The sequence below is a fragment of the Excalfactoria chinensis genome, chromosome 2, assembly GCF_039878825.1.
Source record: "Excalfactoria chinensis isolate bCotChi1 chromosome 2, bCotChi1.hap2, whole genome shotgun sequence".
Classification (NCBI taxonomy): domain Eukaryota; kingdom Metazoa; phylum Chordata; class Aves; order Galliformes; family Phasianidae; genus Excalfactoria; species Excalfactoria chinensis.
Genome location: NC_092826.1, coordinates 56,210,990 through 56,233,377, shown reverse-complemented (window position 1 = coordinate 56,233,377; position 22,388 = coordinate 56,210,990). Strand labels below are relative to the sequence as shown.

Sequence of the window (22,388 nt, the reverse complement as noted above, 5' to 3'; positions counted from 1 at the left end):
AATGAAATTTCAGGGAGCTTATAAATAAATATGTCAGTAGCTGTTGCTTTTGGGGATCTCTAATTCTCACAATGTTTTGAAAAATACTACACATATGTACAGTACTTAAAGAGGAATTACAGAAATTATTCCTGTTGCCTATTTTAGTTGGTATGGAATAGTATTGCCTTTTTAATACAATAGAGTGGAATTTTTTTATTTTTATTTTTTTTTTTTTGCTTCATTGTACACTGAAATTAATGTTTTTGGTTACAAATGTGTAACAAAGCACATTAAACAAACAAGTGTGATGAAACTTATTCTTTGCCTTCCAAAAGAAATGATAATCTGTCAGCAAACTCAGAACTTTGAGTCAGGCAGTTTGTCAGGGGTAATCAGTGCCTGTTCCCTTGTTTTCTGCCCAAATTAGCAATGTTTCTGGCACAAATCCCTGCACAACTCTCCACCTTCTCAAGGCTTAGCCACAGTTCACAGTATTTAATACTGTTTTAACACTAACATCCTCTGGGTCACAGTGGACACATCAAAGCCATAGTAGAGATACTGACTAAAAGTGGTATGTCTTAGCCAGGAAACTGAATTCTGGAGTTGCAAATGATTCTTAATGCATCTCTGAGAAGTAAGTTGCAAGTTTTACTGACACACTCAGAAATCAGAGAGGCCACTATAAACATGTTCTTACTGCAGGCCTTCCCCACTTCTTCATCCTTAGAATTTCAAACTGATGAAGTCCTGTTACTGCCTATGATATCACTAGGTTTAAAAGGATTTACAGTCAAGAAGTGCAGTTTCCTCCTGAAATCATAAATTAGGGTTAACTTTATATTAGTGTAAGCTTGTATTTACACTGTAATTTCTTATTCAAATAATTTTTAAAAAGGAGAAAAATACAATTTTTGGAGCTGCAAGATCACCAAATATGTTATAAACTCAAGTGTAGTCTGATAGTGACTTAATAACTTGAGTGACTGGAATCTGAAAAAACTGAAAGCTCAGTATAACAGTAACATTGTGCTAGACTATTTTCCTATTGTCAAATCTAACCCAGAATCTAATCCAGCTATAGATAAGCCCTTCTTTTCCACTTTTTTTTTCTTGTATATTTTGTGCTCCTAGCAGTAACTTCAAATTGCTTCTTCATACAAAGGACTAGACACAAATGTCATGTGCGCACCAGCATGCCTTCAATATTATTTTATTGATTCCACATAGACAACACTGACATGTAAACAGGCATCTTCATTTGAGTTAACCCTCCATAACTGACCACTAAGTCTGTAAAGAAAAAGGCATCTGACAGAGCATCACAAAATTATTTAACATCTTTGAAAAGCTGGACATGAGCCACCTGTGTGTTCTTGCAGCTTGGAAGGCCCACTGCACCCAGGGCTGCATCCACAGTGGGGTGGACAGCAGGGTAAGGAAGGTGACTGTTCCCCTCTACTCTCCCTTTATGAGACCCCATCTGGAGTACTGCATCCAAGCCTGTGGCACTGAGCACAGGAAGGATGTGGAGCTCTTGGAATGGTTCCAGTGACGATGATTACAGGGCTGGAGCACCTCTCCTATGAAGAAAGTTTGAGAGTGGTGAGGAATTGAAACATGTTGCCCTGACCCACCCTGTGGATGTCCCATACCTAGAAGTGTTCAAGGCCAGGTTGTATGGGGCCCTGAGCGGCTTGATCTGGTGGCTCATCAGTTATGACTGATGAGCTGCTGAATTGTTGTCCTTGTAAATCTTCAAAACATACCTAGACAAGATGTGATATGGATGTGAGGGCAGCCCTGCCTTGAGAGGATCCCAAGAGGTTTCTTCAACTTAATTTGCTCTATGATTGCGTGGGTCATGAACATAAATGGTAAAAGTATATCACGCTACAGCTAACAATACATCCTCAAAATACTGAGGCCCTCACACTTTTTATTTATAATTTATATTACACACTTTGTACTGATTTAAGTGTATCCTTCCAAAATTCTCCATTTTAGAGTCACATTGTATCAAACCTCTATTAGAACTTTTAAAGGACTGCAGTTTTTAAACACGCATTGCTTGGATTTACTTTACGGAACATAATATTTTAAAATATATATTCATATTGCACATTTAAAACTGTACTTTCATCTCAGACTCAATAAAGTTAACAAAACACGCACACACACATAACACACATGCAACAGCTAAAGGAAAGCTTTCCTCAGACAAATTTCCATATTGATAGAACTTCACACAGGCCATAAACAAAACCTTATATAGTGTACACAAAAGTTCTGTGTATGCAGTAAGGCAGGCATACAAAGAGGTAAAAAGTACATCATCATTCACTATGTTACATTAAAAAGATAGCTGAACAGATAAAATCGGTGTTGCCTCTCTAAAGCAATCGCCTCAAATTGTATGTGGGTTATTTCAACTCAAAGTCAGATCCCAATTTTACTTTAAAAAGGGAAAAGACATTGTCAAAATAACCTGAACAGAGAATGAAACTTTTCCTCTCTGAAACTGTTGTGCCACAGTATTTCTTATCTGTAAGTCAGAAAATTTAGCCATCTCTTTGCTTCTATGGAGTAAGATGTGAGGAAATTCGGTGATTTACCCATAGCGATGAATACCTCTTGTATGTTACATTTGAATGCTTATGCACATTATGCTTAATGAACAGGAACACACACGAGTCATCACCAATGTTTTGTTTCTTCTGAATTATCTTTCAAAGGTCAGGAGCTTCATTTGGCAAAGCAACAATATAAGGGAGCAGCCCACTTTTCCTTCATACCAGTTTCATGAACATTTGCCACAAATGCCGCTTCATTACCTTAAATACCTATTAGCTTTATCAAGAAAAAGCTGTGATAAAGCTCATTGTGCTTTGTTTTTCAGAAGTGTCATTCATTCACGCAGCTGAAGAGCCAGCAAACAGGACTTTCTAAAGTTCACACATGTGTACAGTTTGTAGATGGTGGTGTATCTATCCGACTCTTATTTTCTTTAGCATCATTCAGAGGTGATTCGTTACCTATCTGGCACTTGAAAACTTGTTTGTAGGCCTTTCTAAAATTTTCAGAGAGAAATGCATAAATAATTGGGTTTACAGAAGAATTGCTGTAAGCCAGGCAGTGTGCAGCTATCCTGAAGAGAAATGAGGCTTGAGTCAGTGGGAAAACTCCAAATTCAGCCCAGAGATGAATCACATGATGTGGCAGCCAGGAGATGCCGAAAACCACTACCACCACCAACACAGTCTGTGCTGTCTGAGACAGGGAAAGGAAAACACAGATGTCTTATGAGTATTAAAAACAAGCTTATGATACCATTATTTAAATGATAATAATTATAAAAGTAGACAGATAGAACACACTTTTGAATGTTTCTTAATCATTTAACTTCATTACCTACATGGACTTTATTCTGTAGTACTGCAAGAAGAACATCAGCTTTCAAGCTCTCCTTCCTCAAAGGCAAAGAATGATGTTCCTCACTCCCTAGACAAAGTACTAGCCTCTTCTGAGGTGGACTCAGGATTTATGCAATAAATTGATAACACAGGCCTCTGGGAAATCTCATCCAGATCCAATGAATCATACTTTAATACAGTACACGAGGTTTTCTGAGCAGATTTCAAGGGAGATCTACTGTACATGGGGGCAGGTAGTGAAAGAGATAAGAGCAGTCTGATTAACCCTTTGCTCAAGAGTCTAAAGCAGGGGCAGAGGTTGCAGTCTTTATGAAGTTTCCTCTATAAGCATAAAACCTCCATTGGAATCATCCAACAGTACTCTGGGATACAACTAGGAAAACAAACAAACAAACAAATAAAAAGAACAAGATTTCTGGTAACTATACATTTAACATAAGGAGCAAAATAACCTTCATTCTACCTCTTGACTCCACTTTCAGTATTTTCACAAGAAAGAGACATTAGTTTGTTAGATCCCCTCTGACAGTATCAGTCATCACAGAGCTTTCAGTTACTGCACGTGTTTTTCCAGGCACAGTGGAGTTTGTTTGACAACATTTTCTTTAGGTTTTGTTTTCTTCCAAAACTGCAGTTACTGCTTTGCAGGTGCTGCACAAAACGCATTTCTCTAGCAAGTGCCACTTTCCCTAAGAGCCCAGTAGCAATTCCAAAGCATGTTATGTTACGGGCCATTATAACTACTCCACTAACACTTTACAACATAATTCTTCAGATAACTTCAGCTCTTATTCACAGGCAAAACTAACTCACAAAGTGATATATGCTACAACACAGACTTTTTACTGATATTACTGTTTTATCCTGATCTATACTTACTTGAATTGAATAATGCTCAGTAATGATAAAGGACTTGCTTAATTATTATGTGACTTAATCTGTAGGAACTTGAAGGGGAAAAGTCTAATTTCTGCAGCAACAGCCTGAAATAACTTATGACAAATATTGTTTCTGGTTAACAAAATCTCTAGTAAATATAATTTGTTCAGTCTCAAGGGTTCAAATTTATTCACAAGCCTTTTTTTTTTTTTTTCTTTCTTTTTTTCTTTTTTTCTATTTAACCCTATTAAGCTTAATGCAATTGATGCTAAAGCAGCCACACAAATATTTCCTCTTTCAGCTCTCATCAGGAAAGCTGCCTTCCTTGTGCTAACAAGGAGGCATTAATAAAGAACAGTTGATTCTCAGATCCCTTCAGTGCATTAATATTCCAGCTGCAAACATGCTGTCTGGTTATTGCACACACAGTTAATTCTTAAAAGGTGCATTACTTCAGTTTGTCCTTTTTTTATTATTATTGTCATTATTTTATTTTTTTATTTTTTAAATCGACACCAGGAAAATCACTGACTTTCAATAGACTGTATAAATGCAACTGAAAGCTGAGGTTGACCATGTGCCTCTCATAACTATTACACTAAGATATTTCATATTTGTGGAGTAAGTAATTTCCCATAATGAATCCTCACAGCATCTCTTTTATCCCATTATTCCTCCCAAACCTCACTTCAGAGCTTACCTTTCCACTATCATCACTATAATTTGCAACCAAGGTAACACTAAAGGGAAGCTCTTTTTTACATAACAGTATCATGCTTAGGGTTTCTCATCATCAAATAAAGAAAAAAACTTGAAATGCCTATTGATGTTTCCTGGCCAAAAAGCATAAAGAACAGCATTAAGGTACATTTATATTTTAAATTTACTTTTTAAATTCACACACGACAAATTAAGATTCTGCTACTAAGAATCTTTTTTATTGGTCTAAGCAAACTTGACACAATGATATCCATGGGCCCTGAAGGGATATACCCAAAAGTACTGAAGGACTTGGCAGAAGTGATTGCCAAGATGCTCTCTGTGATCTTTGGAAGATCATGGAGAATGAGAGAGGTGTTTGAGGACTGGAAGAAAAGCCAGCATCACTCCAAGTCTTCAAAAAGGGCTAGAAGGGTGACTCAGAAACCTATAGATCAGTCAGCCTCCCCTCCGTCCCCAGGAAGATGATGGAAAGTCTTCTGGATGCCTTCTCCAAGAAAGTGGAAGAAAAAAAGGTTATGAAGAGTAGTCAGCATGGATTCACCAAGGGAGAATCATGCTTGACTGATCTGGTAGCCTCTGAGATCTCATGACTGACTGGATAGATGTGGAGAGAGCAGTGGATGTTGTATACTTCAGCAAGGCATTTGGCGTTGCCTCTTGTAACATCCTCATAGGTAAACTCAGGAAGTGTGGGACAGTCAAGTGGATGGTGAGGTAAACTGAGAACTGGCTGACAGGCAGAGCTTATAGGGTTGTGATCAGCAGCACAGAGTCTACTTGGAGGCCTGTAGATAGTGGTGTTTTCCAGGGGTTAGTACTGGGTCTTATCTTGTTCAGCATTTTTATCAGTGATCTGGATGAAGAGATAGAGTGCAACCTGACTATGTTTGCTGGTGATACAAAGCTGGGAGGTGTGGCTGACACACCAGAAAGCTGTGCTGCCATTCAGTGAGACCTGGACAGGATGGAGACCAGATAAGGTTCAACAAGGGCAATTGTAGAGTCTGAAACATGGGGAGGAATAACCTCCTGCATCAGTATAGGTTAGAGGCTGACCTGCTGGAAAGAAACCCTGTAGAGAAGAACTTGAGTGTCCTGGTGGGCAACAGGTTGGCCATGAGCCAGCAGTGTGCCCACGTGGCCAAGAAGGCCAATGGTATCCTGGGTTGTATTAAAAAGAGTGTAGCCAGACAGTCAAGGGAGATGATCCTCCCCTTCTACCCTGCCCTGGTGAGGCCACATCTGGACCACTGTGTCAAGATCTCAGCTCCCCAGTTCAAGAAAAGTTGGGAACTTCTAGATAGAGCCTGGCAGAGGGCTGCGAAGACTATTAGGGGCCTGGAGCATTTCCTGGAGCATTTCCCCAATGAGGAAGGACTGAGACTGCTGACACTGTTCAGCCTGGAGGAGAAAAGACTAAGGAGGCTTATAAAATACTTGTAAAAATCTAATGGATGGAAGCAAGTGGATGGGGCCAGGTTCTTTTCAGTGATGCCCTGCAACAGGATGAGGGGCAATGTGCACAAACTGGAACTCTGGAAGTTCCATGAACAGGAGGAAAAACTTACCAACTTGGAGAGAGACAGAGCATGGAACAGGCCATCCAGAGAAGTTGTGGATTTTCTACCTAGGGAGATATTCAAAACCTATCTAGATACTTTTCTATGTAACATATTTCAAGGAGCCTGCTTTAGTGGGGAACTGGACTAGATGGCTTCCAGAGGTCCCTTCCTACCCATACGATTCTGTGATTCTGTGATACTAAAATTTTATAAAGCTCTGAATAAAGCTGTAGAACTGGGCCTTAAATGCTTTATTCTTAACATAAACAGCAAGGAAAAGAAGAAACGGTAACCAGACAGATAAAAGATACTAATGAAAACAGAATTATTTTGAAATCGTGAGCTAAATAAGGCCTTGGGTTCTAAGTCAAGAAAGTTTACCACTTCATCTTGTTTGCCTTTCCAGTACTGAACCCTGAGATACCTGAATAGTCCTGGACATACAATAATTTTCCATGAAACTATGAAAGCAAATTCATAGCTAGATATGATTTTTATTTGCATAAAGAGCTTGGACCTAGAGGAGATGCAGATATACCCAGTTTGAAAATAACATACATAAGAACAGGGATGCCAACATAGAGAATTCCTTTCAAAACTACAACTTTGGCCTTGATGAGATTAAATGCAAATTATTTATGTTAAGTATTTTACTGCATCAGAGACATAATGCTTTTAATTTAGAAATAGAAATCTGTTGACTAAGATATATATATATTTTAAATAGAGAATGCATAAATAATGTATTATTTATTCCCCTTTGAGCCCATGTATATCTCATTTACATTGCAGACAGTCTGCATGCCCATATGGTAATAGCAATCAGATCAAACAAAGAGCTATAGCCTAAGGGCTGTTTCTGACTCCACATTCATAAACTGAGAAGTTAGTCAAATTATTACTGTGGTCAAATCTGCTCAAAAATCAGAACAATATTATATTATCTGACAAAATATCTACACAAACACATCTTTCAAATATTGCTCTAAATTGCAAAGCAAATGTTGTGCTTCAGAGACCCTTCACAATTCCATTTGTAGGCAGTATATAAGTGAAGCCTTGAACATAAAAGAAAAAAGGTTTTATGGAAAATCGTAAAATCATGAAAGTCTCTTTTTAGACTCCTATCAGGAATTGCAATGAATCTCATTTGGAAATCTTATCATATAAGCTAGGAATCCTTCATTAACTGCTAAAAATGTTCAGCTAGTTAGGAAAACAACAACAACAACAAAAACGAGTAAAGAAAAAAAAAAAAGAGATTTACAATTTAGGGAAAAAATTCTAGTGAGGCAAAAGAAACATTTACATTAGAGAGAGGTAATCTCTTCATGACTGAATTTCACATGCTCCAGTGTTCAAAATATGGGGATTTCAAGTAATGGCTTGACCACTCTGATGGAAAATCCCGATCAGAAAAGACTCTTATTCTGCTGTGGCACTGAATATGTCATCAAATGCTCCATTTCAGATCCTTCTCTCCATTAAATCTTTGGGAACAAGCAATAGAACAGCAAATCATCTTACCCATAAAACTACAATGTAAACAAATAGGAATTGGCAATAAAAGCAATCTACCTTTTTCTTGGATGCTTCTGACTTCTTTGACATGTTTCTCAACTTTTTATGCAGATGATTAAGAACCTGAAAAGATTAATTTGCAATTTGTATTTCACCATTTTCTAAAATTCAAAACCATTTTTTTTAGAGTACATTCACCAGGACTGCATGAGTTGCTTAGAAACATTAATGATCCAATTTAAACATTTCAAAAGTCCATATTTTAAAATCTAAAGGAATTACTTATCTATACCTGTAGCTAATCAGCAAATAGGAAACATATCACAATTGAATTACACTATCAAAATACAGTTGCATTACATAACATATACACATTACAATCAAATGAGCCGATAAATTGAAACCTACCCTACAACTAGAATTAGCAATTATTCTTTCATAAAAATCTCAGTGCTCATTAATTTAGAATGACCTTTGCTGCATGTAACATAAGAAGTGTATGTTTTGAGTCAGAGCTTTTCTGAGTCACCTGCATAATTTGCTTTCTTCAGATGGATGTTTAGTTAATATAATCAGGATGTTGGCACTATTTGATCTTCGAAAGATGCCTAGGCTTTTACAAAGAATTTATACTAAGATGCATCTCCCATGAGGCGTGACCTTTATGAACAATTTGATGATACTTGCCATGTACCTTTCACAAGTAATTTTTTAATATACTTCAAAATGATTCATCAGCCGAGAGTAGCTTTTCACATAAGAGTTTGGACAGTGGATGCATAGAGGAGCATACCCTCCTCTATCTGCAGTCATTACGAGCTGAATTTAATATACTCATATAGTGTGATTTGAAGGTATGCAGGGAAGCAGGGTATATGCTCTTCAATTGAATGTGTTGAACATGTTGTAAACCATACCAAATTAAAAAATGGATATACTTAAGTATACTCAAGGGTTTAATTATAAAATGGTAAGAAGAATTTGTTTATCAATTTATACAAAAAGTCAGAACATAGAGTCTTCAGTTAGATGACTGTGATGTCAGGGTTGTGCTTGACATACCTCCAAGATGAACTGAAAACGATTAAATAGGTAAGATCATCCAGAATTAAATACGCATTAAAAGATATTCTTTTGAAGGAATAAAATGCTGAATATCAGATCTTACAAAATAGATTTCTTGAGGTGTGAAAAGTGTAGAAATTCTCTTATTCCATATGAGGATGTTTTCTCTGATTCCTTTAGAATGTACAGCTAACCACTTCCAGGACAGGATACCAAACAGGATGACAGAAATTAAATCCCACTGTGGTACTTAAGACTTACAAACATACATTATGAGTTAGGAGAAACAGAAACAGGACAATGTCTATGAGTAAATATAGCTCACAGTGAATTCCATTTTTTAAGTGTCTGCTCTTATCTACCAGTGAACCAATAATAATAATGACAACAATAATAATAACAATAAAAATAATGAATTTCAACATAATATTGGAAATGCAGATCTGCTTATATGTGCATGAATGTGTCTGTGTATGACTCAGCCCAAAAACTTCTTTCTCTGAAATACCAGCCTGGCTGCCACCTGGCCAGTCTGAACCCAGGAAAGGCAAATGTGTTTTCTCTGAGAAGGTCCAGCTTTGGCTGGATCTCAATCATTATTCCCACTCCAGGATGAAAGTGACCAGACATAAAGGACAGAAGAACCCCTGAAATGCATCACAGGACTGAGGAGATGCTCCTCTGGCTCACACATGCTTTATTCACCACGTGCAGCAGTGCTGAATTGCTTAGTCCATGGGTGTGAAAATATAAGAGCATGGGGAAAATACCATTCACTTCCCATTGCTTCTTTTTCATTTATCCTTTGCCTTCACTGGAACAGACTTCCCTGGGCAGTGTCACTGCCCCAGGCTGCTGGAGCTCCAGAAACATTTGGACAACACTTTCAGACATAGGGTCTGTTTTTGGGTGGTGCTGTTAGCAGCCAGAAACAGGACTCAACAGTCCTTATGAGTACCTCCCAATTTGGGATGTTCTAAGGTTCTGTGATTCATGTAACTTCAGTAGATGGGCTTTTTCCAAAGGACCTTTGCAGATCCTGTTTCCTGCCACCCTGAACCTGTACTATACTAATATATATTGTGATTTTCAATTTTTAAGTTAGATGCACTCTTCCAAAAACTCAGAACTGCAAAATCTTCTCTTGAAATTATAAACTTCAGTTCTCTCATTCTAAAACTTTTAACACAGCTTTTTTCATTTGAAACTTCCTCCGGTCCAAATAGAGATGTAGTAGGTAAATCCGTTACTAAAAGTTCTGTGTGAGTTGAAGATTTAGCCAGTAACTTTCCAATTAATCTTTCTCAACTCTCTGTCTTTCAGACTGTGTACATGCGCTGTGGAATAAGGATGTGCAGCCTCTGCAGTGAAAACATGCTGGCTCTGCATGGCATTGTACCAGATGGTATGCAAACCAGCAGCAAGAAACAGGCAGAATTGAATTACCGATCAACAGCTGTGGAACAGGACACAGAGCTACACAGAGAGATGCAGAGGGTTATTAAGAACCATGTTTATGCACAACCACAACAAAGCAAATTAAAGACACCTCTCCTCACCACCCTGTTTGAATTATCTCTTCTCTGGGCCAAGAAATAATTAATTGTTCCTCTAACAGCCACTTCACCTGAATGAATATTAATTCTGCCTGCTACTCTCATTTTGTCTCAGGCTATTCCTTTAAAGAAAATCTCTCTCACAATATCCACTAATACATCTACGTGTGCATATTTAACTCGGGTAGTAAAATATTAGCCCTGCTAAAAAAAGTCATAACCCGTTACATGTTTTAAAGGTTACATTTTAAAACAAGTTCATGTCCGTGTAAAAATTGGCTTTTCACATGAAACTGTTAACTCTGGCTTTCATGTAGCTGTTGATAAGATTTCACATATGGCTTCTGGGGAAGGAATATCTTTGCTGTGCTCTGGAGATGGGTTTATTCAGGACAAGAGTTATGCTTCTGTGACAAGAGGGTGTAAAAAGACTTGAAGGATGACACAAATACAACAATTCCAGGCTAGTCCAGTCTGTGCAGTCAAAATTATCACTGACAGCATTTGGAGGGGAGGCTTGCTTTTGCCTACAGACTATTACATTGTGTTTGCAGCTGTTACAGAAAGTACCTTCAGATGGCTTGGTAGCACAGACTGAGACACTATGGCCAAAAGAATCTGGAAAAGGGATTTTGTAAAAGGAAGGGGAAAAATAGCATAAGCTATCTGCGCCTACTCATACAGGCCTAGCAAATAATACAAAAGTTCGCAATCTGCACTGCTTCAAAACATGTTTCCTGTCTGTCTGTATATAACCCTTCCACTGACTACATCTTCATTATTTGTTACTTTATCCATTTAAAACATACAGCAGGAAAGCCTGCCCAAGGTCATTATCTAATAAGAGTAAACTGCTTGTTTAGCAGAGCCATAATGTGACCACTACGTTCTGAACCATATTTTGTATTATTAACCTTATTTAAATTCAAGTGTCTTTACCTGCAATCCAGTTTTTAAAGCAGTGCAGCTACTTTTATTGTCACAAAAGATCTTTCACCCTCTTTCATTTAATAGTGTCACTAATGTGTCATAACTTTTTATTTTTCTTTTCAGTGGAGTTTAGTCCTCTATAAAGTTTTCCCTCTCTGCTTAGTAAAATTTAAGATACAATATCTGTGGCTAAGAACCATATAAACGTGCTTTAATGTTAGAGCTCCTCTTTTTTTCTTTTCTATTTTTTTTTTTTGTATGGCTTATTTTTAACCAACCCTATAAATCATGCATGACTTTCTTGAATTCAGAATGTTCAGAATGATAGATAATAATGGAAACATTCTTCAGGCAAGAAATAAATTAAAAAATAGCTTTTAACATTATACATCTATAAAAGGAAAAGTTTGCTAATGATTTTAGGTGTCCAGCCTGGAGGTTTGAAAGGGTTCAAGCCTCATAATTGAGTTCTCAACAGCAGGGACACCCAAAACCCGTCATCACACTGTGCTGCCTTGACAAGTGCCGACTGGTGGAAGCTCGGTGTGCATTTATTACTTTCCCCTTTAAGAACGTATTAGTAAGTAAACATACCAATGTTATGCAACACATACTTAAAGTAACAAAATACCACGGCAAATAAAACATGATAAACTTGATAAGAATACAGACTGTCTATGCGCAGTGCTGTAACTCAACTAATGTCCATATAATGACCAGTGCTCTGCCTAAAGTTGTGAACTCCTTTAAAGAGCAGCTCTGAAGGCTCTCCATGGCCAACAAAGGCTGACTTTCTGAGGATATGTGATTTCTTGACCACAAGTTCTCAAGAAGATTAGCTTCGCTGTGAGCAAGCACTTCACAAGACCTCTTCCCCATGTGGCATGTCTGCTGTTCAGCAGCTGGGTACAGACCGACTCTTTAAAGAACACAGAAGACTGAGACTCTTTGTCTTCTACACTGGCTCCTGTTTTCACAAAACTAAGGAAATATCATGACTTCGTCTCATACCTTTACTCCCATACCACATTTAGTTAAAACTGACCCAAAGGTATCTGTGGGAGAGGGGAAATGGAGAGCTCAGAGCACACAACAGAGCATGAGCCCTGTTTTAAGAGCAGATTATTTGAGATTTCCAGTTCTAGTTCTGTGGCATATACCATTATTTCATCACTATCTATCTGTGGTTTGTAACAATACTACTGTCCACTGGGGACAGAACCCCATGAAAATGAATCTCTCCTAACACAATTTAAGAGCAACTGAGAGAGGGAAAGAACTCAGTCCCCTGTTAGAGCATCTAAAAAAATGAGACTTTCAGAACTGAAAGTTCAATTGCAATTTGCTTTAAAAGGAAACAACAGAAATGCCTTAAAGGAGCCTGGAAAAGGCAATATATTCAAATAGAGAAATGTGTCTCCTTCATCTTAATTTACTGCATCAGAAAATTGTGTTATTTAGCTGATCCACAGTTCATGAAAACCAGCAAAGTCCATAAGAAACTAATGTGTTTATCTTCGTAATACTTCTGAGGCTATTACGGAGCTGCTATCTTTTAACCCTGCATGCACTGAGAAGCCAAAATATCTATGGTACTTTACACCATTTTAGGGACATTGATAAGAGCCCTTTGAGATCACTTGGCTGGAGACCCAGGAGAGTAGCAATGGTTGTGACAAAGGGAAAATGTCAGCTCTGATTTTCAACTTCTACCGTCCTTGATTTCTCCCTCACTGTAACCCATGTGTCACAGTACTGCAGTCACAGATGTGCTCATGGCTCTTAACGAGGGCAGGGATGAGCCTTTGTGCTGCAGAGTACAAACACTTCCAATAGCTTCTTATTAGCCATGGCATTTTTTCAGCTTTATTGACACCAGTGGGAATACAACATGTCTCCTGGAATTCATTCTTCAGCTTGAGTCTGCAGCAAGCAGGGCTGTACATACAGGCTCAAAACAAATCCATCCTCAGCCCAAGCAGGGCTGAGACTCAAGACTGGCAACAGTGTGAGCATGAGATTTTATCTGTAACTTGGAGTGGCCTTGCTTTTATAGACTTTTTCTGGGTATGTATTTCACACAGCTTGTTGTTTTTTAAATACACATACTTGTATTTATATGGAGGTATTTACCATAATATGAGGGCTTTGTAACATAGTATGTTCTGTTTACTACACTTGTAGTTTTAAAAATACCCCTTATTGTAAACTATGCAGATTTGTCATAAGTTTTAAGACTTGCTTTCAGTTTTCTGTTATATAATTATATATATTTGAGGCTGGTAATTAAGCTGAAATTGAGGATAGTTTGGCTTTTCAAAATATAACAAAGAATTCATAATAGCTGAAATTCTCTCTGTATTGTTCTTAAATCTCTGATGATACAAGGCCATGGTAAGTTTCTTTCCTCTTAAAGCTGTTACATTCATCACATTAGAACAGGTGCCAGTGTATTTACCCAGGGAAACCAAAGTACAGTTTACATAAGAAAACATGTTTTGTTTTTTCTCCATTTGCCAGGCTGGACTTGTTTCACTACCAACAATAGGTTAAAAACATCATCCTTTGAGTTCTGCATAACTCAAAGTTTTAATAGAGTTGGATGCTGTTCCAACCTGAATTTCCACAATTGAACTAACTATATATATATACACGATACATACAACTGAACACAAAATTATCTGTTCAGATTAAATACATTAACTCAACCTTTTTAATGTGCTAATTAAAGATGGGACTTTGTGACACCTAAGCAGTCCCCATCTGCAAAGGTGGTTCTGTCCTCTTGAACCCAAATTACTGCCTAGGGAGAAATCCCGTGACTGATGTTGCTGACACACACTAGGAGGATCTCTGTGCAGCTCACTGGGTCACAGCCTGTGCTCAGTTTCTTCTTGATACTGCATCAAAAGCTGAAATTAACATCTGCAGAAAAACATGACCGTTTTCCAGAGCAGAAAGCCCTTAAGTACACCCATTCAGGCAAATGCACTAACTGATTTTGTACTCAGGTTCTTACTTGTTGCTTCCTAGCACCTGACCTTGCTTAATTCAGAGGTAAATCTCCCTCTTCAGAGCAGGGTGAGGTTAACAATGATCAGGCAACACTGTATTCCTTTTGTTCATAGCATTTTAATGGGATCAGACCAAATTGGTGGGATTTTGCTGTCTTGTTTTCAGCACACCTCATTTCAAAAGAGCTGCACTGCTTTGTTGGAAGCCTGAACAACTTGTTGCTTGGTTGCACTTCACTCGAGTTAAACTCCTCATGCAGCACAGCAAGGAAATGAGAGAGCTGTGGTCACAGAGGAAGCAGCAGAGCACTGGGGCTTCCTGACACTTTGTAAGGAGAGGGGACCTGTAAGTGTCTGAAGAACACACAACACCCCCAGCTACTCCATGCAACCCTCGACCTGCCTGCACCACACACAAATGTCCCCAGCTATCCCTTCCCTCCACTATAAAACCCATCCCCACAAACTCATTCTTGCCCCATCACCTCCTAATGCTGCTGGTTCCCAACAATGCCATGTCCATCAGTGCACCGGACATGTCCCCACAGCTCACGGATACCCACTACTGCTGTCACCATTGCTTTTTACAATCCCTTCCCCACCACCTGCCCTGCCCCACCTTGGCATAGCAGAAAGAGATGAGCAGCAGAGGGAGCAGATAACCGAAGACAAAGGTGCAGACCACGTAGACCTTCTTGTGGCGCGGGTTGGGCCAGTGCTCCCAGCAGAAGGTCTGGTCGCTGCCATTGCGGTGGAAGAGGCGCTGGTGATGAGCCACTGGTGAGGCCATGGCAAAGGAGAGAGCCCAGATGAGCCCGACTCCCAGCAGCGCGTTGCGGGGGACACGCAGGGTGGAGGAGCGTCGTGAGTGCACGATGGCCACATAGCGGTCCACAGACATGGCCGAGAGCGTGAAGATGCTCACCAGCATGGAGACAGTGAAGAAGTAATGGATGAACTTGCAGATGAAGGCGCCCAGCACCCAGGTGGGCAGCACATAGACCGTGGACTGGAAGGGGATGCAGAAGAGCAGGTAGGCCAGGTCGGCGATACTCAGGTTCAGGATAAAGATGTTGGTGGTGCTGCGACGCTTGCCCGGCTTGCTGCGAGCCAGCACCGTGATTACCAGCGAGTTTCCCAGCACCCCCAGGGCAAAGATCAAGCCGAAGACGATCAGGGTGATGAAGTTCTCGATGCCGATGCCGAAGAGAGGCTTCCCCTCCGTCTCCGGCAGCCCGGAGGCGTTGAACTCCCCGCGGGGCGTCTCTGCCCCCTCCTGGGAGCGGTTGAGGGGCTCCCCCGGTTCCATTCTCTCCCGTTGACGCCAAGCAAAGTTTCCGCAGTTGGAAGGCGGAGGCAAAGCCCCGCGACAGGTGGCGGCCGCCCCCGCCAGTGCAGGGCAGGGGTGGATGATTAGAGAGTAGGAGGAGGAGGAGGAAAGCACCGCCGCCGCCCAACGTACGCCGCCGGGTGCGGAGGAGGATCAGCAGCCCCGGGCAAGCTGCGCTCTCCCTCCGCTCCGCTCCGCTCCGCCTCCGCCAGGCTCGCCCCGGCTCCCGCTGTGCCGGCAGGTCGGGCAAAGCGGGGAGTAGGGGGACTTCTTTATTTCCCGATTTAGACGGTAAGCGGCTTCTCAGGGCAGCCACCTCGGAAAACTTCTTTCTGCCTCTTGTGCCGGCTGTTGGGCAGGCTGGAGCGGCGGCAGGCAGGGCTGCGGGAGTTCTGCATCGAGCTCGGACAGGTAGCAGGCAGTGGGAATTCAGACGGACTTCTCAGAGCCTGGTCTCACTGTTTTCACCTCCCTCACGGGCTGCTATTATATGTTCCGTCATGGGCGGTAGCTCGCCCGGCAAAAAGTGGCAGGCACTGTTATTTCATACAAGCAAATAAAAGACCACCTTTCACGTACCAATCACGAAGAACGCGTTCCCAAAGCTCCCCGTTGCTCTGCTCTGTGCCCTGTTAGTCAGCGATGAGCTCAGAGCCGGGCAGCAGCAGGGAGCACTTCCAGGGACCAAAATTAGAGCGTCTAAATAGCGGTTCTTGTCAGAGCTGGGCAAAATGCAGAGCCCCCCGCAGGCTGTGTGTATGAGTTCACGTAAATACTCTCACACACGTGCACCTTGCCAATAAAACAGGATTGCTAGGGAGTTCTTGAAATGTTTTCAATCTGTGTGCTACATCCGATGATAGCATTGTTTCGTCTCTCTTCTCAAGGGATGAAGCTGTGAATTGTTGCAAATCCCCTCCACCCATGTGGAGGTAAGGGCTGGGAGAGCCACGTCTTCCTTCAGATACTTCTTTTATGTGTCCTATTTACTCAAGATCTCAGTGCTACTTTGCAACACCTTTCACGTGGGGAGCAGTGGGGACAAAGAGAACCAGCTGTTCAGATGTGTTTCCTTAGGACACGAGCTTTTGTTTGCTTCCCTTTAGACCACAGTTTAGCGTTTTTTCCCCCCCACCTTTCCTTTTGCTGCTTGTTTTAAGACAACCTTTCAGAAGCTCTGCATCAGCTGACTGTAGAGCTATTGACTTCTGCAGATCTAGATGGGAATTAATACTACTTATCATCTGGTGCATTATGTCAAAAGTAAAACATTACGGGAGAGCGCAATTCAGTTTCTATAGATTTCTATGGATTTAGATTGAGCTGCTTCCTATATTCATCATGACTCAGTTTTAGAGTTACAAATAACTACAAATAAACCACTGAAGACTCCTAAGAGATTTGAGGGTTCCTATGTTGTTGTTGTTTTTAGTGTGCATACCTCATCACTATATTGACATGTTCAGTTACTGCTTGGACATACTACTAGTGTATACTTCTGTTAGGGATTTGAGAACAGATGTTCAACTTTTTTAGAATGTATCAGATACAGTGGACTTATCAGAAATACTCCAAATGTAAGGTCAAAAAAATGGAAGTATACATAAATTCCCTTAGTGTAACCGATGCCTATGTTTATTGCTACGAATTCCTTTATATGAGATACAAGAAGTTGATGTTTTGCTTTTGAATCAGAGAATATCCTGAGTTGGAAGACATCTACAAGAATCATTGAGCCCAGCTCCTGGCTCCACATGGAGCAACCAAAATTCAAACCCTTTGTCTGAAAGCAGGGACCAAACACCCCTTGAACTCCAGCCCTGGGCAACCCTTTCTATGCCCACCACCCTCAGGTGCAGAAACTTTCCTTAACCCCCAGCTGTCCCCTCCTCTGATGCAGCTCCATTCTGTTCCCTCAGGTTAATCATGTGCTGTTGCCAGACATCAGCTTTTTTTATTCTGTCAGGAGTGAAATCTTAGCCTTGCTGAAGCCAGTGCTAACATTGCATTAATTGCAACTCTCCATCTGAAATGTGTCATTAGTCCTCATTGCTCAGGCCTTCTTCTATTTTCTCAGGAAATATTTTCTTTTGAATGTTATAGTCTAAATGATGACCAAAGAATATCAGATTGTGGTACTGGAAAAATGAGCAAGGAAAATGGATACAGAAACAAAATCAGTTTTAAAAGAAAGCAACCTAAAAATTGCATTAGTGGGCTGGACTGGGGTGTTGGCTTTATTAGTTTCCTGAGATGTTTTATTGCCAGTTTTGCAGCTCAAGATCTGCTTTACTTTTATGCCTGTATAACATATATAGTAACATACACAGTTTTGTAAGGTCTCAGCTGTGAATAAGGAAAAAGAAAAAAGCAGCAAACCAAACAACAGTGAGCACAATCATGTTGTAGCTTTTCTTTCATAGGAAAGAAGTTGACAGACCCATAGGCTTTTATATCAGTAAAGTTCACATGTCGACAGAACCCATGACTCCTGTTAAAACTGATGTAAGCACACAGGTGTTGACATTTCAATCCATTGTTCTTATTATCTAGATGGAGTGAACAGCTAAAATAACAGAAAGTTCTAAAGGGAAAGTTCTTACAAAGTCAGTACAAATAATTTTATAATCAAATTTAAGAATTACCTGGGCAAGTGGGAGAAGAAAAAATCAGTACAGAACGTACATCACAGTTCAGGAAGATAATTTCCATCTCTTTCCAACAGAAATCTCTTAAGCATGTGATTCATGCATTTCCTTGGTTCTAGTTTTATTGAATCTAGTCCTGAACACAAAAAGATCTCATTTTGTCAAAAAATAGAATAGCTTATGAACTTCAGAAAGAGCAAAGCTAGATGCGTTGGGCAGATAACAGGAAATTAAATGCAATTTTCTTATGCCTGTGGACAGCATCTACAGTATTCTTTGTCAGCTCCCCAATTTTCCAAAGTAATTAGTGGTAAAAATAATGCAAAGAATCTAGAAAGTGGATGGGAACCTGAGTACCTCGTTAAGTCCAGGCTTACCCGTTTACTCCTTGGTGTATAATCAGGAAGGTAATACTGAGAGGAAACATCACAAAAATGTCCTTCCTTTCACTCACTTTAGTGATGGGCCTGGAAATGTTTTTTTTTCATATGGCTCTGATAATAAAAGTATTTGAATTACACTGGAGAATTTTTATGTCAGAAAAGAGAACTCATGATTTGACAATCCAATGAATGGATTTAAAACATTCATTACCGCTACAATCTTTGTCACTATGAAAAATATATATATAAAACATATAATCACAGTAGTGTCCCTAAAATCCATTTGTATTTGAGAATGAGTATTTAGCTAGCACCTCTTGAATATTTTAGTTAGCATGGAAACAATAAATAGCGCACGTGTTAACACACATTTCCTGCTGGGTTTTAGTTACATTCCAGCTTGTCACTTTTAGGACACAATGAGTAAGTGGGGTACAAAAATTGGATGCTGGTTATTCTTGTGTGCCCCCAGTGGCGCAGTGGTTTAAGCTGCTGCCTGCGGCACTGGAGGGCCCGGGTTCGAATCCCCCCTGTGGCGCAGGGGTAGAAGTGCCACTTCGCTACACAGAGGGCTCGAAACCCGGGAGTTGGACTCGATGATCTCTAAGGTCCCTTCCAACTCGCACGATACTATGATACTATGATATGATATGATATTCTTATGGGTACACAAATTTCTGTTTTTCTATAGTGTACCATAGAATATGGTGTTAATAATAGAGCATACAACCTTTTGTCAGAAAAAGTGTTTCAGTAAAATCTATTCACTTCTGTATAAACTCTTGAGCTGAGCTGGAGGTGAGCTTCAAGCCTCTCAACTGCACAGCAGAGTCTATATTGTTTTCATTCTACCCTACTGTACTCTGTTCTATGCTTTGTTTATAAAACACAAAGCTGAAAATAGGCTGATTTTCAAGACTGACTTTTACTTTTTATTACCACAATTGTATTCCATTATTTCTGTTTACCAAGATTCCTGGAGTAGAAATTCACATTTTAAAGGCAGATATGAACTTTAAATACCATTCAAAAGCTGAGCTAAAAGTTCATGATTCAAAAGTCACCTTTGACTCACCTGTTACACAGTTATTAGGATGGAAAAGCCAAGAATTTATTGGCATTAACTTGCCTTCTCTATATATTCTTGGGAACAGTGTAACCATGAGGTCACAGATGTCAGTACATTCAAATTTCTGTGGAGGAGATGTGTCAGTAATAAACTGAAGTTTATTGCTCCTTGCTGACATTTAGAAGGAAGCGAACATCTGTCCCTATTCATTTGAGACACTGCTATTCCATCACAGAATTTGTGCTGCATTGTTTTCCCCAGTTCTCTCTTCCAGTTCTTAAATTGCTCCCAAACAGCCTTTAGAATATAGACATTCAAAAACAGGGAATTAATTTTGAAATGATAGCTTCAAATATTCTTTAGTTTTTAAAAAGGCATTCTAAATACTCTATTTAAAAATTAAAACAGTTCCTTTGCTTGATTTGTGACAATTGCTCCATGAGATCCTTCCTAATATAGGCTGCCAAAGTGACTTGCCCGGGTGTAAATACACAACTGTGCTTTATCTAAAACAGAGAGGATCAATACCTGGTTTCTCTTGAAGTAACCAGAGTACTTTGATGAACACTTGTTACAGAGTACAACAGAGCAAGCACTGCAGACTCTGGGGAGTGCAGCAGGCACCCAGGCCATACGCAGAGCACCTACAGGAGTCATTTCGGTGGACCCTTCAAGCAGCTGCTTAAGATGGGCACCTGACACGTTTGAAGTAACAAAGGAAGAATAGAAAATGTTAAGTTCTGCAATATCAACTTTGTGTCCTTGTGCAGGAAATACAAGCTAGAAAAGATACCTCAGTCGTATGGAAAACACTGAGGTTACCCATATTAAAGGAGATAACAGTGGAAAGAAGTAGCTTGGAAAGCAAGACTGCTGCAGCAGCAGCTGCGTACTGCTGGTAGAGCAACCAAAGGGCTGCAGGCTGCTTTGCACGGGGTCAGTTCGGGGCACAGATGCTGGGAAGAAGAACAGGACCCCAGGGGACCTTGGACAGCACATCTGCTCTTTGGGCAAAGAGAGAAAACTGGCACGTAGGAGCGCATTAACCAAGAGAAAAAGGATAAGCCTCAGAAAGAGCTCTGGTGTCAGCTGCAGCCTGGCCTTGTCTTGCTGTCACCCCTGGCTTATGCTCGAGAGAAGCAAAATCCAATTTGCTAGCATTGCTGTAGAGCCTAGAGGTATCTGCAAGTACAAATCTGTGAGAAAATATAATAGGTATTGTGCAGATATAGTGTCACCAAACATGTAAACTATGTGAATCTGATTGCTCTTGGAATACTGAAAACTTGTTATATGGGTACCTATGTAAGCAGATCATTATGGTTTCCAATGAAAAGGCACAACTATTCTTCTTTGGCTATGCAAGAGCCTTGTGCAGGTGCAGCAGGGAAGAACAGGCTTGATTTTGCAGCCAAAATCTGCTAGTGTCTTCACTGTTTCTTTTACGGCAGACTGTGACCATATAAACTGTGAGGCAGGAGCAGAAAGCCTTAAGGCAGAGTCAATGGTCTCCATTAAAATTATTTTTACAATTACAAACAGATTCTGAATGCTTTATAAGACATGTTTCCTGCCAAAGGCATCCTAGTTTGTATCAGAAATAGCGCAGCCAGGAGGAGCAGGAAGGTGATCATCCCTAAGTACTCAGCACTGCTGAGGCTGCCCCTCAGTACTGTGTTCACTTTTGGGCCCCTCACCATAAGAAAGATATGGAGGACCTGGAGTGTGTTCAGAGAAGGACAGTGAAGTTGTAAAGGGTCTGCAGCACACATCTTATGGGGAGTGGCTGAGAGAACTGTGATTGTTCAGTCTGGAGAAGAGAAGGCTGAGGGGAGACTGTACCTCACTCTACAAAGACCTGAATGGAGATTGTCATGAAGTGGGGGTCAGCCTCTTCTCCTGGGTAACAGCAATAAGATGAGAGGGAGTGGCCTTAAGTTGCACCACAGAAGGCTCACGTTGGATATTAGGAAAGCTTCTTATAAAAAGCAGTAATGCAGTGGCACAGACTGCGCAGGGAGTTGGAGGGTCACTGTCCCTCCAAGTGTTCAGGAACCATATGGATGTGGCACTGAGGGACGTGGACAGTGGGCATGGTGGGGGTGGGTTGGCAGCAGAAGTCTTGCAAAGTCTTACAGGTATTTACAAGGTTGTTTTTTCTTTTTCAGAGGATTTTTTTTGCTGCTTATCACCTCACTGCAGTTATGACTTCATCTGTGTCGGAATTTAAGAAAAAAAAACAACAACATTGAAATATAGAGTTCATCGTGAAAAGGTAAAAGCAGAAAAACA

The 22,388-nt window shown here is 40.3% G+C and overlaps 1 protein-coding gene across 1 annotated transcript; it reads right to left on the bottom strand.

The window, feature by feature from the left end:
- Positions 1-217: 217 nt before the first annotated feature.
- GALR1 (galanin receptor 1) lies at positions 218-16,182 on the bottom strand. The gene is made up of 3 exons (XM_072329330.1): positions 15,286-16,182; positions 8,159-8,224; positions 218-3,252 (listed from the first exon to the last, which is right to left on the bottom strand). The coding sequence occupies exons 1-3, from the start codon at positions 15,973-15,975 to the stop codon at positions 2,935-2,937; spliced, it is 1,074 nt and encodes a 357-aa protein (XP_072185431.1). The 5' UTR covers positions 15,976-16,182; the 3' UTR covers positions 218-2,934.
- Between the last annotated feature and the right edge of the window lie 6,206 nt (positions 16,183-22,388).